This window comes from Acomys russatus, chromosome 16 (genome assembly GCF_903995435.1).
Source record: "Acomys russatus chromosome 16, mAcoRus1.1, whole genome shotgun sequence".
In the NCBI taxonomy this organism is placed as follows: domain Eukaryota; kingdom Metazoa; phylum Chordata; class Mammalia; order Rodentia; family Muridae; genus Acomys; species Acomys russatus.
This window is the reverse complement of record NC_067152.1, coordinates 5,816,066-5,830,319: the sequence shown is the minus strand read 5'-3', so window position 1 is coordinate 5,830,319 and position 14,254 is coordinate 5,816,066. Positions and strand designations below refer to the sequence as shown.

Sequence of the window (14,254 nt, the reverse complement as noted above, 5' to 3'; positions counted from 1 at the left end):
GGCGTGCACCCTTCTGTGAATTCCAGGCCAGTCAAGACTATGTAGTGAGACATTGCCTCAAAAACAGCTTTTTTTGTTTGGTTGGTTGCTTTGGGGGCTGAAAAGATGATTCAGCAGTTATGCGCACATGCACACAAAGGCAAATACTCATGCCCATAAAATAAAATATAATTTTAAGTATTTTAAGCATTAGAAAAAAACGTGCTAGCCGGGCGGTGGTGGCGCACGCCTTTAATCCCAGCACTCGGGAGGCAGAGGCAGGTAGATCTTTCTGTGTTCAAGGCCAGCCTGGTCTACAAAATGAGTCCAGGACAGCCAAGTCTAATACAGAGAGATCCTGTCTGGGGGGGGAAAAAAAGAAAGAAAGAAAGAAAGAAAGAAAGAAAGAAAGAAAGAAGAAAAAAAAAAAAAAGGCATGCTATTAACATACAAGTGATGAGCCAGGCCTGGTGGCGCACACCTTTAATCCCAGTGCTCGGGAGGTAGCGGCAGGTGGATCACTGTGAGTTCGAGACCAGCCTGGTCTACAAAGTGAGTCCAGGACAACCAATGCTACAAAGAGAAACCCTGTCTCAAAAAACCAAACAAACAAACAAACAAAACCACATACAGGTGACAAACATACTTATAGGGAGCCATTTGTCAACTCTTCATATGTCCACCTCTGCAGAAACCACCACAAGGAAGAGCGGGCTTGTCCACCCCAAAGCGACCCCTCTAGCTCCTCCCTTCCCATCCCTCAGCAGCTGCTGGCTGGCTTCTCTACCCTACCCCACCTCCCACCCCATTCCTTCACACGCTCCCAAGGTTTGTGTAAATGGAACGTCTGCCATGTTCCCTTTTGTGTCTACGGACTATCTACTTATGTTTTATAAGACAGGGTTTCTCTGTGTGCCCCTGGCTGTCCTAGAACTCACGCTGTAGACCAGGCTGGCCTCAAACTCAGAGATCTGCCAGTCTCTGCCTCCCAAGTGCTGAAATTAAAGGTGTATGCTGCCACCGCTGCTGCCACCACCACCTGGTTTCCATGTTTTTTAAATAAAATTTGAGTCTAAGCATGCCTGTAATCCCAGCACTCAGGGAGGCGGAGGCAGTTGGATCACTGTGAGTTCGAGGCCAGCCTGGTCTACAAAAGGAGCTCGGGACAGGCAAGGCTACACAGAGAAACCAGCAGGAGGCTCTCAAGAGCTGAGCCATGCCTCAGCACTGTGCCTGGCCCTCAGCTGGCTTCACATCGGATGAACTGAACCCCTCGACATAACCCCATTACCTCCTAATTATCTCACTATCTTCCTGTCTGTGGGGGAGAGGTTCCCTATGTGCCGGATGAAGAGTTCAAAGGCAGGGACAGAGTGACCAGTGTTAGCTTTATTTATTTATTTTTTGGGGGGGCGGGGAGGGTTTGGAGACAGGGTTTCTCTGTGTAACAGCCCTGGCCATCCTGGACTCACTTTGTAAACTAGGCTGGCCTTGAACTCACAGAGATCCTGCCTCTGCCTCTCGAGTGTTGGGATTGACTGGTGTTAGCTTTAAAGTAGAAACTGCTGGGTAGAACCCCCGCAGGAGGTCTCACCCTAAGCCCCCACCCTGTCCCCACCCCACCCTGTGCAGGAGACCATGATAGGCTGGGATCAGAGGTGCCGACGGTCTATTTCAAGCATATCTTTTTGAAGCAAACACGCTCCTCTCTCCACAGCTGGATTGGCCATTTCCTCGTGGTTCTTCCGGCTCTTGCTCTGACACTGGCCTAACCAGCAGCTGTTCACCCCCACCGTCCATTCTCCCTCCTGGTAAATGCCAGCTTTACAGGACTCCAGGTGCACATGGGGTCCAATCTGCCTGACCAACCTGAGCCTGGGATTCATACACGCTCAGATTGGCTCACAGGTGAACGACTCCCTCCCCAGCTAGACTCAGTAATTCTACAAGGGATGTCCTCTTGCCTCCAAGCAGAAGGCAGAGCCGGAACTTGCCAGAACAAGGTCCAAAGACCTCATTTAAGTCCTAAAATGCTTCACCCATAGGAAGCCCAGGCCGCAGAACTAAGCCTGATTGGTAGATAAGCCAAAGCAGCCTGGGACGGTGCTGGTTCTGTCACCTTCAACCTAAAGAATTGTGATAGATCTTGATGCCTCACTTCTACTTCCAGGGGTGGGGTGTGGCTCAGCTGGGGGAACACCTGCCTGGCATGCAGAAAGTTCTGGGCTCACTCTCTGACACTGCAAACAGAAGGCATGACGGTGCAGAACCACAGCACTACAGCAGGGTCACAAGGTCATCCTTGGCTTTGTAGTGAGTTTAAGGACAGCCTGGGCTACATGTCTCCAAAAAACAAAACAAAAACCATGTCTATGACCTACTTTGCTGGCTATAAGGAAGTCGACACAGGATGGGGCTCTTCAATGCCCTGCGTTAGCCTAGCCCACAGCAGGGAACCCCACAAGCCATGACGGGCAGGACCCTGAAGGGCAAACACAGAGGACACACTATGGTCCCAATATGACAGGCAGCTTCCCTGGCAGGCTTCCCCAGACTATATAAAGTGCTAATCAAATATTGTAAAATGCTAGTCCGGAACAGATGGCCACCATATGCAGTCCTCAAACTTACCATTTGGAGAGAGCGGCAACTCTGCCTCGCCTGCTTTAAAAACCCAAGCAATACTTAGTAACCAACCCAGCGAGTATGGGCGGAGGATTATTTTCAGCTCAATTATATTCCTTAGTCATTCTCAGTAATAACCAGTGGAGAATTCATGTGTGGGTCCACTGAGAAGAGCGGAACTAAAAATGTTTTAATTTAATTTAAAGTGTGGGTTTACTATTATTAAGGGGGTGGGGGTTTGGGGGGGTGGGCATGAACCTCCTAGCACCATTACCAAAAGTTAGAGGCAAACCATCTGACCCTGGAAGTGCTCGCTTCTCTTATTCTGCCCTTTGGACTTGACCTCAGACTCCAAGGCAGCTCTGTGCCCCCGTGACAGCTCCATCTTCTAGGGAGCCACACTAAGATCACCATCTGCAGCCCACCCACCCCATTCCCTTCTGTCCCCAAGCCACTGCCTTTGAAATCCATCGCATTCTCTCTCCGTGCCTCTTGGATCCTTCTAGTCCAGATTCATCTTGTCTCAACCGCCACCGTCTGGAGCTGGGCCTCCCTGCCCTTCCATTCCTTCCCCCACCTGTGCTTCCCCCAACAGCCTGACCGAACCTGAAACATAGATTTCAGGGCACCCTCCAAATGCCCTAATATCCACTCCCACACCTTGTCACTCTGGCAACTTTTCTCAAAATGTGGACAAGCTACTTGAATTTAATTTCAGCAGCCTAAGAAGGGACGTCTTTTCCTCATAAAGATGTCGTATTTACTTACATTAAGTAATGATTTTTTTAAAAATCCCAATTTCATAGGTATTATGTTAAAACAGTTTTGGTTTTGTTGTTGCTGTTTATAAAGAATGGGTCCAGAAGTGTACCCCATATACAGATGCAGTCAAAATGAGGCCCTGGCAGAAACGATGCAAGTGGCACTGCGTGAGGAAGGTACCAGCCTGCAGACTAAACCCAGGTTCCTGTCCATGGCCCAAGGAGTCGTGGGTCGGCATCACCGACCCTGAAAGCCCAGCACAGGCAAACTGAGCCCTACAAGGGACAGTCTGTGGCAGCTGTGTCTAGGGATGGTCTCTACACTGTGACAGGTGACAGAAGGCTTGACATGGAACAGATGCATTAGAGTCCACAGGGAGGCAGAACCAATAGAAGGTGTGTGAGTGTGTGCATGTGGGGTGTGTGTGCATGTGTGTGTGTGTGTGTGTGTGTGTGTGTGTGTGTGTGTGTGTTACAAGGAATGTGTCATGTAATTCTGGGAGCTGGTAAGTCCAAAATCTGCAAAACCAATGCCCTGAATCTAATCCTAAAACAAAAGTTGCCAGGAAACCCGGAAGAGTCTCTGTCCCAGTTCAAAAAGCTTCAAGAGAATTCCTTCTTATATAGGGAAAGGCTTGGACTGTCTCTTCTGGTCCCATAACAGTGTAACTTGCAAACATCTAACACCCTCCAGAGAGCAGAGACAGTCACAGTAACTGAGGCCAAGGAGAACCCCTGCCTCTCCCAGGACTGACTGAGCCGGTCACATAAATCACCCCCCTCACCTGCCCCCAGGACTGACCGAGCTATTCAGGTAAATCACGACCTCCTACCCCGCCACACCTGTCCCCAGGACAGACTGAACTGTTCAGGTAAATTGCCCACATCTCCTGGCCTCTCCTGGAGCTCTCTAATTGAAGACTGCTGCGGACACTGGCAGGAGAGCACGGAGACAGAAAGTAGTTCCATTGTAAACAAGCCCACTTCCTTCACCAATGTCTGTTTCCTAAATTCCTTTTAAAACAGAGCAAGCAGGTGGTGGGTTATGACATAAATGTCCTGTAGCAGTGAGGCCTTTAGGAGATTGAGTGAGGCTGGAGAGAAGGCTCACTAGGAGGGCCTGGAATTCACAGAGATCCACTTGTCTCTGCTTCCGGAATGCTGGGATTTAAAGGTGCAACCCACCATGCCCAATATATATATATTTTTTTCTTTTTTTTTAAAGATTGAATGAAGCCCATTTATATTAATGAGGACAGTCTGCTTGATTCAGCCTACTAATTTAAATACAAAACACTCTGACAGAGACACCCTGAATAACACTTGCATCCCATTCAAGCTGACACGTAACAGGAACCATCCTAGGAAAACTCCACAACTAACTTGTTGACAACCCTCTTCGCTCTGCCTCTGACACCCCTGTGGCTTCCTGCAGCTGGCCTCACTCTTCCACACTCAGCTCTGGGTCTGGCTCTGTCACTCACACAGAGCACTCACCCATGCACCTTGCTCAGGAGGAAGGAGGAAGTCTGTGCTGGCCTCAGCAGAGCCTTCTCACCCATTTCACTCTAGCCCTGACTTTCAGCTCTGGCTCTCGCATCCATCTATGCGCAAGGACAGCCCTGCCAAGGCTGTTGCATTAGCAACCCCTCCCCTTGACCAAAACCTTTCTGCGGCTGCGCACCAGCTGACACTGCCCCGGTGGTACCAATCTTCCGCCATTGTCAGGAATAACCATGATGTAGCTGTGTAGTTTACTCTTATCCTCAGATGGTGCAGTAGGAGGAGACATGAGCCGGGCGTGGTAGCGCACGCCTGTAATCCCAGCACTCAGGAGGCAGAGACAGGTGGATCTCTGTGAGTTCAAGGCCAGCCTGGTCTACAGAGCTCCAGGAAAGCCAAAGCTACACAGAGAAACCCTGTCTCAAAAAAAAAAGGGGGGGGCACGGGCGACGGGGGAGATGTTCTCAGTTCTGCAACTATTTCCAAACAGTTCAGCAAGAGCCAATCCTCCACAGACAAAACGGACCAACTAAGAAGAAATGTTAAGAGTGTTTCCACTCTTAACATTTAAGATGTTAAATGTTAAGAGTGTTTCCGTGAAGGTCGGAGCTCTGTCCTGATGGACCAGTAAGTCCACCACCCAAAGCCCACTAGCGAGGTCCCTCTGTCACCTCCATCTCCCCGAGCCTCCTTGCCCCACTCAGTGCTTCTCATCCTCCCCGCTCTCCCTCCCCTCTGCTCTCAAGCTTACCACCAGTGTGAGAAACAGCAGCTTGACTGTGTTCAGAGCACTTCCATGAGCAATGACCCTGTCAACTCCCAGACTACATCATTCTCTGCTCAGAGAGTCTGCCTCCTCAGCTTGTACTGTTTAATACAGAGCCCCGGTCAGCTGCACAAACTTTGGGGTACCTGTTACCTAAGTCATCCATATGCAATGAAAGCATTGAAGTAATTGCATCCCAGGACAAAGAGAGTCAGTCTGACCCGCCCTCTGCACAGCCCATCGAGCATCATCTTTCCCAGCAGCTGAGTGTGCAGGTTCGGGACCACTGAGGAGACCAACACCTTGCCAATCCAGAATCTTCTGCGAAGCTGATGTCATATTTGATTACCTCTCGCAGAAGCTAATTAGTACCCGGCAATTATGATAGTGTTTCACTTATCACTTCATTAAACACAATATTGTTAGCCCCGTTTTATAGGCTAGGAAACCTGGGCTTGAAGAAGCTACGATTTGTCAGTGGCCACGTAGCTGTGCACAGTCAGGCAGGGAGCTAACCACGAGTCTATCTGATTCTGAAACTCACTCTCTTCCCTGCCTCCTTGACATCTGCTAAATGCGTCGTACACCTAAGAACGCTGACTGAAGCCGGGCACGGTGGCGCACGCCTTTAATCCCAGCACGCAGGAGGCAGAGGCAGGCGGATCACTGTGAGTTTGAGGCCAGCCTGATCTACAAAGTGAGTCCAGGACAGCCAAGGATACACAGAGAAACCTTGTCTCGAAAAACCAAAAAAAAAAAAAAAAAAAGAATGCTGAGTGAGGCTGGAGGGTAACTCAGTGTTCAGAGCACCTGCCTAGCATGTGCAAGGCCCCAAATTAAGTCCCCAGAAATGAAAACAAAACAAATGCTGACCAGATCATGACTAAGGACCCGTCCACAATGAACTCTCCTGGGCTTACGTAAGAGCAGGCTCAGCCACTGACGCCCATACTTTACGGTTTATTATTCACAATTTAGACACAAATCCTTGTTCCGCGCCCTTCAGAAACACAAGGGCACTACAGCACCCTCTCACATGGAGAAGGGGGAAGAATTCAGACTAATGTCAAATATACAAGGGAAAAACTTACAGAATGGTAGGATGACTTAGATGCAGGCCTTACAACCCAAGTTCAAACGCTGAGATCCCACAAGGCGGCAGGAGAGAACTAATCCCAAAAGTTGTCCTCTAACCTCCACATGTGACAACACACACACACACACACACACACACACACACACACACACACACACAATTGAATGGGCCTGGTGGCAGATCTGTAATCCCAGAACTCAGGAGGCAGAAGCAGGAAGCTTGGGAGTTCAAGGTCCACTCTACTCCACATAGCAAGCTCAAGGTCAGACTGGGCTACACAAGATCCTGTCTCAAAAGTGAAACAAAACCAATTTACAAAACTTAAAGAACATTATTATCAGGCGCATGCCTTTAATCCCCACACTTAAGAGGCAAAAGCAGGTGGATCCCTCAGTTCAAGGCCAGCCTGGTCTATGAAGGAGGAGGAAGAAGAGTAGGAAGAGGAGGAGGAGGAAGAGGAGGAGGAAGAAGAGGAGGAGGAGAGGAAGAAGAAAAAGAAGAAGAAGAAGAAGAAAAGAAGAAGAAGAAGAAGAAGAAGAAGAAGAAGAAGAAGAAGAAGAAGAAGCAGCTCTATTAAAGGAAAGGGGTAGCCAGGTGTGGTGGCGCACGCCTTTAATCCCAGCACTTGGGAGGCAGAGGCAGGCGGATCGCTGTGAGTTCGAGGCCAGCCTGGTCCACAAAGTGAGTCCAGGAAAGCCAAGGCTACATAGAGAAACCCTATCTAGAAAAACTAAAAAACATAAAATAAAAAAATAAAGGAAAGGGGTTAGGGGGAGGGCACAACGGAAACTTCCTGGGTGCCAAGCACTATGGCTGGCACAGGTGCTAAGGAGAAAGGACCCAGTCCCATGTAAGCTCGCCGCCCTTCTCACTAACCTGCATCCTACCACGGGGCACCTAAAAATAATTGGGAAAGAGTCATACATTAAAAAAGATAATGGAACTGCAGAAAATAACTCGAAGTTGTGCCTGATTGAGTGCTGATAAAAGCTAAATTAAGCCAGCACCAGCCATTTTTTTTTTTTTAAAGATGCAATTAATCTTCATGATGGAGAAAGCTGAAAAAATAGGAACGGTTCGCTCTCCGGCCCCGCCCACCCCAGGGCTCCATCTGGTCTGTGTACTTTCTTCCTGCACTCCTGCCTCCCTAGCCCTCTCCCACACAGGCAAGGTCAGTCCCACCTCCCCTCGTTCTCACTGGCACACCCCTCAGTCTCAGCTTGGTGCCCACCCCTGTGGAGGTGGGGGTGCTGGAGCTGAATCCTAGGACTTGACCATGACAGGCAAACGTTATTACCACTGAGCTGTTCCTAGCTCCTGATTAGCAGGTAAGCTAATCAGTGTCTTTCTTCCTGGCCATTTCTCATGTGCCACCCAAAGGTACTTCACACTTTATCCTTCCCTCTCTTGGGCCCCCACTACCTTATGCCCAGAAGACAGGGATGCAATAGTAAGGGCCTTCAAATGAGTCCCAAGAGCCATCACAGGGCAGATGGAGAGAAGAAACCTGATCCAGGCAGACCTTGGGAAATAATTCTTTAATAAAAAGAATGAAGTGTTTAAGTATGCTAGCACATGCGTGCGAACCTTGAAGGAGGCATGCAAGAAGCAGAAAACCAATATAGCAGGGGGCTACATAATGTAAAACTGATGCCATTTCTGTGAAATGTTCGGAACTAGCAAAATGTATGGAAAGCAGGTAAGGGGTTGCCCAGCGCGGAGAAAACTGAAGAGACTGGAGGGGGGGTTTGCCAGATGAATAAGATGTTTTTCTTTGAAGGTATAGTAAATGTTTTAAAATCGACCGTGGTGGTAAATGCGCAACTGCGCACATTCTAAAGGTTATTAAACGTGTGCATGTTAGCACTGGAAGGTAATCCCAGTACACATGGGAGGTTGAGGCAGGATGATTATGAGTTCAAAGCCGGACAGGGTTACATATTGCAGAGACCAAAAATTCCAGTTACTCCTGAATGTTCCTGCAAACCGACTGAGAGCAGTGGGCCCCAGCCGAGTGCAGATCCCAGCAGCACATGGCGGAGACCTGGCTCCCCGCATTCTCCGGGCCCACATCCCGGCCTCCCACGCTCCTCCGCGGCGCTGGGACTAGAGCTGCGACAGATGCTCTCAGGGAAAGCCCGGAGCACCCGCAGATCGCCCCCAGGACTTCCACAGATCCCGGCCCAGAAGGCAGCCTCCGTAATCCCCAGCCCGAACCCACCACCCCGAGTCCCCGCCCGGGGCCCTCCGCAGAGAGGCTCACCCGCCTTCCCGGCGGACGCCAACTCCAGGCACTGCAAGCGACGAGTGCGCATGCGCGGCGGAAGCCAGCGCAACCCCGCCCCGCCTGGCACCTGAGCGCCCTCTGCCGGCCGCCAGTGGCACTCGGGGTCCTACTGGGTGCGGCCACCCTGATCCGACCCCACCCAGTTGTCTGTCTAGACCCACAGCTTTCTTTCCCTTGTCTTCCTTACTATCTTGGAAAGAAGCTCTGAAGGCAAGCTCTTCCTCATATCACCAAGAATGGATTGTGCTAGACTACTAAAGGTGCTCAAGATCTGTGCAAAGGCTTCTTGGAGGACTTTGTCCTAAACCTCTCATGTTGATGACAGGAATTATGTTCGGAAGGGTCTTCATCTTGAGTCATCAAATTACAGCCCCACAACACCTGTCAGAAGAATACATATGACAGTAATAGGCATGCTTCCTTTCAGGCTCAGCTATAATTATAATTGAGGGAAAGAATGCAGATTTTTTTTTTTTTTAACTCGCAGCGACTGTCAGGATCATTCTTTGAAAACGAAATAATGCTGTTTCATTAAACGGGCTCTCCCCGCTTGCGCGTGTTTAAAGTCATAATGCTTCTCCGAATTGATTTAAATACAAGTTTTATATCCTGAAAGAAATAAAGAGGAGTCTTTATCTGGAGACAAACGCCTTGTTCAATGAAGCTGCAAGCTTCTCTGGGCCGCTGAAAGGCAGCAAGGGTACCGGTGGATAACGTTGCTTCTCTTCATCGTTCTGGGGCTTTTTAAACCTGGCTGTAATGAAAAGCCTGATTTCCTTACACACGCTCCTTGTGTAGTTGCCTTAATAAGACAACTTCTTATAATGTCTTTTTTCTTTTTTTTCTTTTTCTTTATTTTTAAAAGGAAACATTGCTGTCTGGCGGCGCTCAGATATCTATTTTTCTTCCTCTTAGGAAGCAGCGGCTATTTCGTAACCAACTTTTTCTTTTCCCTATTTTTCTTCAACTCTCTAGAATTCCGCCGCGCTGCATATTCTCCCCCAGCACCCACCCCCTTCCTCCTCTTTACCTAACACACCGCACTGTCCCCAAACCGGGGTGGGAGGGCTCCTCCCTTGGAATACCCAAATAATTACCTTCATTTATTTTCAATATGTAGACTTGGACCAAATACATCTGAAAGATCCAATCGCACCCTCATAAATCAGCCCCTTTATTTACCCATGCATAATCAGGGCACATCATTCGTGCAAATTCAATCAATAAATCATCATGCCTTCAGAGCCTTTTCTAGGAGCAGTCTGCAGGGACCCCAATCCACTCTCTCCTTCAACGTTAAGATCCTCTCATATTTTTAAGAAAATTCACAGTCTGTTCTTTCCGTGCTGCTCTTTTGTCCCTAGATTTCTGTGTTCCTGCTTCAGAAGCCTTGGCCTAATACATAGATCATAAAATATTCAAGAGGCAAGCTGTTAGCTTTACCTCCGAAAGGCTCCACCTTCCCGCGGCTTGTGTTACTTCTGTCTTTATAGAGATGCAACATTTCTCTTTCTCGAAAATTCTCTGTCGACAGCTAGGCAGCACAAAAGAAGAAAGGAAAAAAAAAAAAAAAAGAAAAGAAAACTACCTGAAGGAGAGATGTGAACAGCAACTCCTTTTTTTTTTTTTTAACCAACTCATGGTGGGAATTTAGATTTAAAAATAATCTAATCGTGATTCTTTTTAATAACTTGTTTATTTTTATTTTGTGTGTATTGGTGTTTTGCCTGCATGTATGTCTGTGTGAGGGTGTCAGATATTGACGTTACAGACACTTGTGAGCTGCCATGTGGGTGCTGGGAATTGAACCCCATTCTTCTAGAAGAGCAGTAAGTGCTCTTAACTGCTGAGCCATCTCTCCAGCCCCAATAGTGATTCTTTTTAACTTGACAGAAACTTTAGATTTCTTTACATTTCAGAGTAGGAAAACCAAAAAATTCTTACCAGTCCAAACACGCACTAAAACGACACCAGGCCCATAATCTAATGAAAACCAAACCATTCTTCTTATGGCATTTTCTTCTACACTGAAATTTCAACAGCTAGGCACCCTCATGTCAGACTGCATGATATTTATAGGTAAGTGGAATTTTAAAGACCTTTTGCTTAAGAAATTTATCACTCAAGAGTTGGCTGTGCAGGAGATTCCTTCTCACTGGGGAACTCATCAACTTCTCTGAGAAATACATGGCCATCTTCTCTTAGTTTCTGAAATCTGTCGTTTAGCCTGACAGTAGCAGGTTTGTAACCACTCTGTACAGAAAGAGGCAAGAAGTCCTGATGTTTTCAGTGTAAATTGACCTCCAGATTTTTAAAAAAATGACATTTATTTTCTTATTATTAGGTGTATGTGCTATGGCGCGTGCGCACGCTCGTGTGTGTGTGTGTGTGTGTGTGTGTGTGTGTGTGTGTGTGTGTGTAGGTCAGAGGAAAACCTAAGAGAGTCAGTTCTCTTCCACTGTGTGGGTCCAGGAAATCAAACGCAGGTTATCAGGCCTGACAGCAAGTGCCTTTACCCACCGAGCCAGCTCCCTAGCCCCATTTCCAGATTTCAAAGAGAGATGAAACACTGGCATGCTTTGATGAAATCGGGTTATTGTCTCAAAGGTTGGCCATGTAAATAATTCAAATTAATTCATAAATATACAATGCATTTACTAAGCATGATAAATACTTTGAAGAAAATTCTTAGGATTTCGATCCCCACCCCGCCCCCCACTCAGTGCCCCTCAGCTCGAATTTCTCTGAGCTCACTGGATGAGCGCTGTGCTGGTGTCTTCTCCTCTATTCAAAATGTGCAAAGTTGCTATTTACCAGTTTGCAATTTGCATGACTCAAATTCTGCCAGAACACAGGGTGAGGGGCACGGAGTGACAGGCAAATGTGCCAAAAGAGATCAAGGCAAAAATGGAAAACTCCAGCATAGGGATCTTTGCCACCCTGGGGTGTTGCAAAACATAGCCCTCCCTGACTCCCAAAGAGGCTTGTTAGGAAGACAATGAAAATGCCGGGTGTAAAAGGTTATGTGAGACCTCAGACATCTAGTGTCTTTTCTTCTATAATTGCTGGGTGGAAGAGGGGGATGAGCAAGGGGGTTCATGATGTTTCTAAAATGGCGAGTAAGTGGGGGGGGGGAGGGAGGCAAACCATGGCTCACACCCTACAGGATGAGTCTAGTCTTCCAGGACTCTGGCCTTGTGTTGCATTCTGCGGCACCACCCATCTCACCTGCCTGGCTGGTACCTGTCCTTCTACACTTCTGGTGTCTTTTCCAGCAGTTTATTGACAGTGGCTGCATGGGAAGCCACATGGGTAATCAGGCACATGTCACCTCCGGACTTGAGTCTCCAGTTTTTTGTTGGTTGAAAAATACATCTCAGGCTGGGCATGATGGCGCACAACTTTAATCCCAGCACTCGGGGAGGCAGAGGCAGGCGGATCTCTGTGAGTACGGGGCCAGCATGGTCTACAAAATGAATCCAGGACAGCCAGGGCTACGCAGAGAAACCCTATCTTGAAAAGCCAAACAAACAAACAAACAAACAAAACAAAATGAAAATATGTTTCATGGTTTAAGATTGTAAATAACGTTTATATGAATATCAACAATTGTTGTGTAAATTATATTTGGGATAGAATTTTTTTTTTTTTCATAAAAAGAGTTAAGTGTAACCAGGCATGGGAATTCATTAGTGCCAGCACTAGGGGGCGCTGAAACAGAGCCGTGAGTTTGAGACAAGCCTGGACTATACACTAAGACTCCACTAAAACAACTAAGTGTGGGAGAAGAGGGAAGGGGAGGAGGAAGGGAAGAGGAGGAAGAGGGAAAGAGAAAAAGAAGGAAGAGGAAGATGTTGAGGAGGAGGTAGAGCGGGCAAAGGAGAGATGAGAGAAGACAAGGAGGAGAGAAAGAGAATAAAGCAAATACTTGCTACAGGCACAAATAATAGCAATCTTACCAAAGAAATGGGTGTTCTTGTGAATGGTGTGTGTGTGTGTGTGTGTGTGTGTGTGGTGTGTGTGTGTGTGTGTGTTCCTTTTCTTTTCTTTTGACCTTGTTTAATGCAAGATCCACTTTTTTTTTTTTTAAGATTTATTTATTATGTACACAGTGTTTTGTCTGCATGTACACCAGAAGAGGGCACCAGATCTCATTATAGATGGTTGTGAGCCACCAAGTGGTTGCTGGAAATTGAACTCAGGACCTTTGGAAGAGCAGATCTCTTAACCTCTGAGCCATCTCTCCAGCCCTTTATTTTGTTTTTTCAAGACAGGGTTCCTCTGTGTAGCCCTGGCTGTCCTGGACTTGGTTTGTAGACCAGGTTCAAACTCACAGAGATCTGCCTGTCTCTGCCTCCCAAATGCTGGGACTACAGGCATGTGCCACCTCACCTCTTCTTCCCTTTTTAATGATTTGTTTATTTGTTTAATGTGCATTGAGGTTTGCCTTCGTGTATGTCTGTGTAAAGATGTTGGATTCCCCAGGAACAGGAGTTGCAGACAGTTGTAAGCTGCCACGTGGTTGCTGGGAATTGAACCCTAGTCCTTCGGAAGAGTAGCCAGTGCTCTTAACTGCTGAGCTCTCACCATTTAATTCTTTCTTCTTCTTCCTCTTCTTCTCCTCCTCCTCCTCTTCCTCTTCTTCTTCCTGTTCTTATTCCTCCTTCTGTTCTTTCTTTCTTTCTTTTTTTCTTTCTTTCTGGCAGATCTTTGTGAATTCAAGGCCAGCTTGCTCTATAAAACAAGCTCAGGAAACCCTGTTTCAAAACAAAAGATGGGAAAATAAAAAGTTTTTTCAATGCCACAGTTCACTGAACTGGAGAAAATAATTATTTAATAGAGTTAGTTGGAGAAGAAAGCATGACTGGAAGGAGGAGATTAACCTTGTCAATACTGTCCCAAAGAGAAAGGGCCAGTAAAGTAAGTCAAGGGAAGAGGTAGACATTAGTGAGGGGACACAGTCTTTGGTATAGACAGGAAATAGGGTGTTCCAGTCAATCAAGTATGTAGTTAACAGTTAGCTGTCCACCATCACCATTACAGAGAGAACTGCATCCCTCTCCTGTGGGTTCTCTCCTGCCTCCCTCCCCGACACCTTGTTTCAGACAAGTCAAATCCTGTCTTTGTCTTACGGGTCAGACTCCTTACTGGCTCCTTGGAGTTCTCTGAGTACAGAGATCAAACTCCTGTGCCCAACCCTTTGCCACAGCCTTGTGGTGCTTTCAAATGTACCCTGC

At 47.4% G+C, this 14,254-nt stretch overlaps 1 protein-coding gene across 1 annotated transcript; it reads left to right on the top strand.

The window, feature by feature from the left end:
* The first annotated feature begins 8,414 nt into the window (after positions 1–8,414).
* On the top strand, positions 8,415–9,088 carry LOC127200302 (basic salivary proline-rich protein 1-like). The gene is made up of 2 exons (XM_051158478.1): positions 8,415–8,429; positions 8,678–9,088. Exons 1-2 carry the CDS (start codon positions 8,415–8,417, stop codon positions 9,086–9,088), a joined length of 426 nt encoding a protein of 141 aa, XP_051014435.1.
* Positions 9,089–14,254: the final 5,166 nt, after the last annotated feature.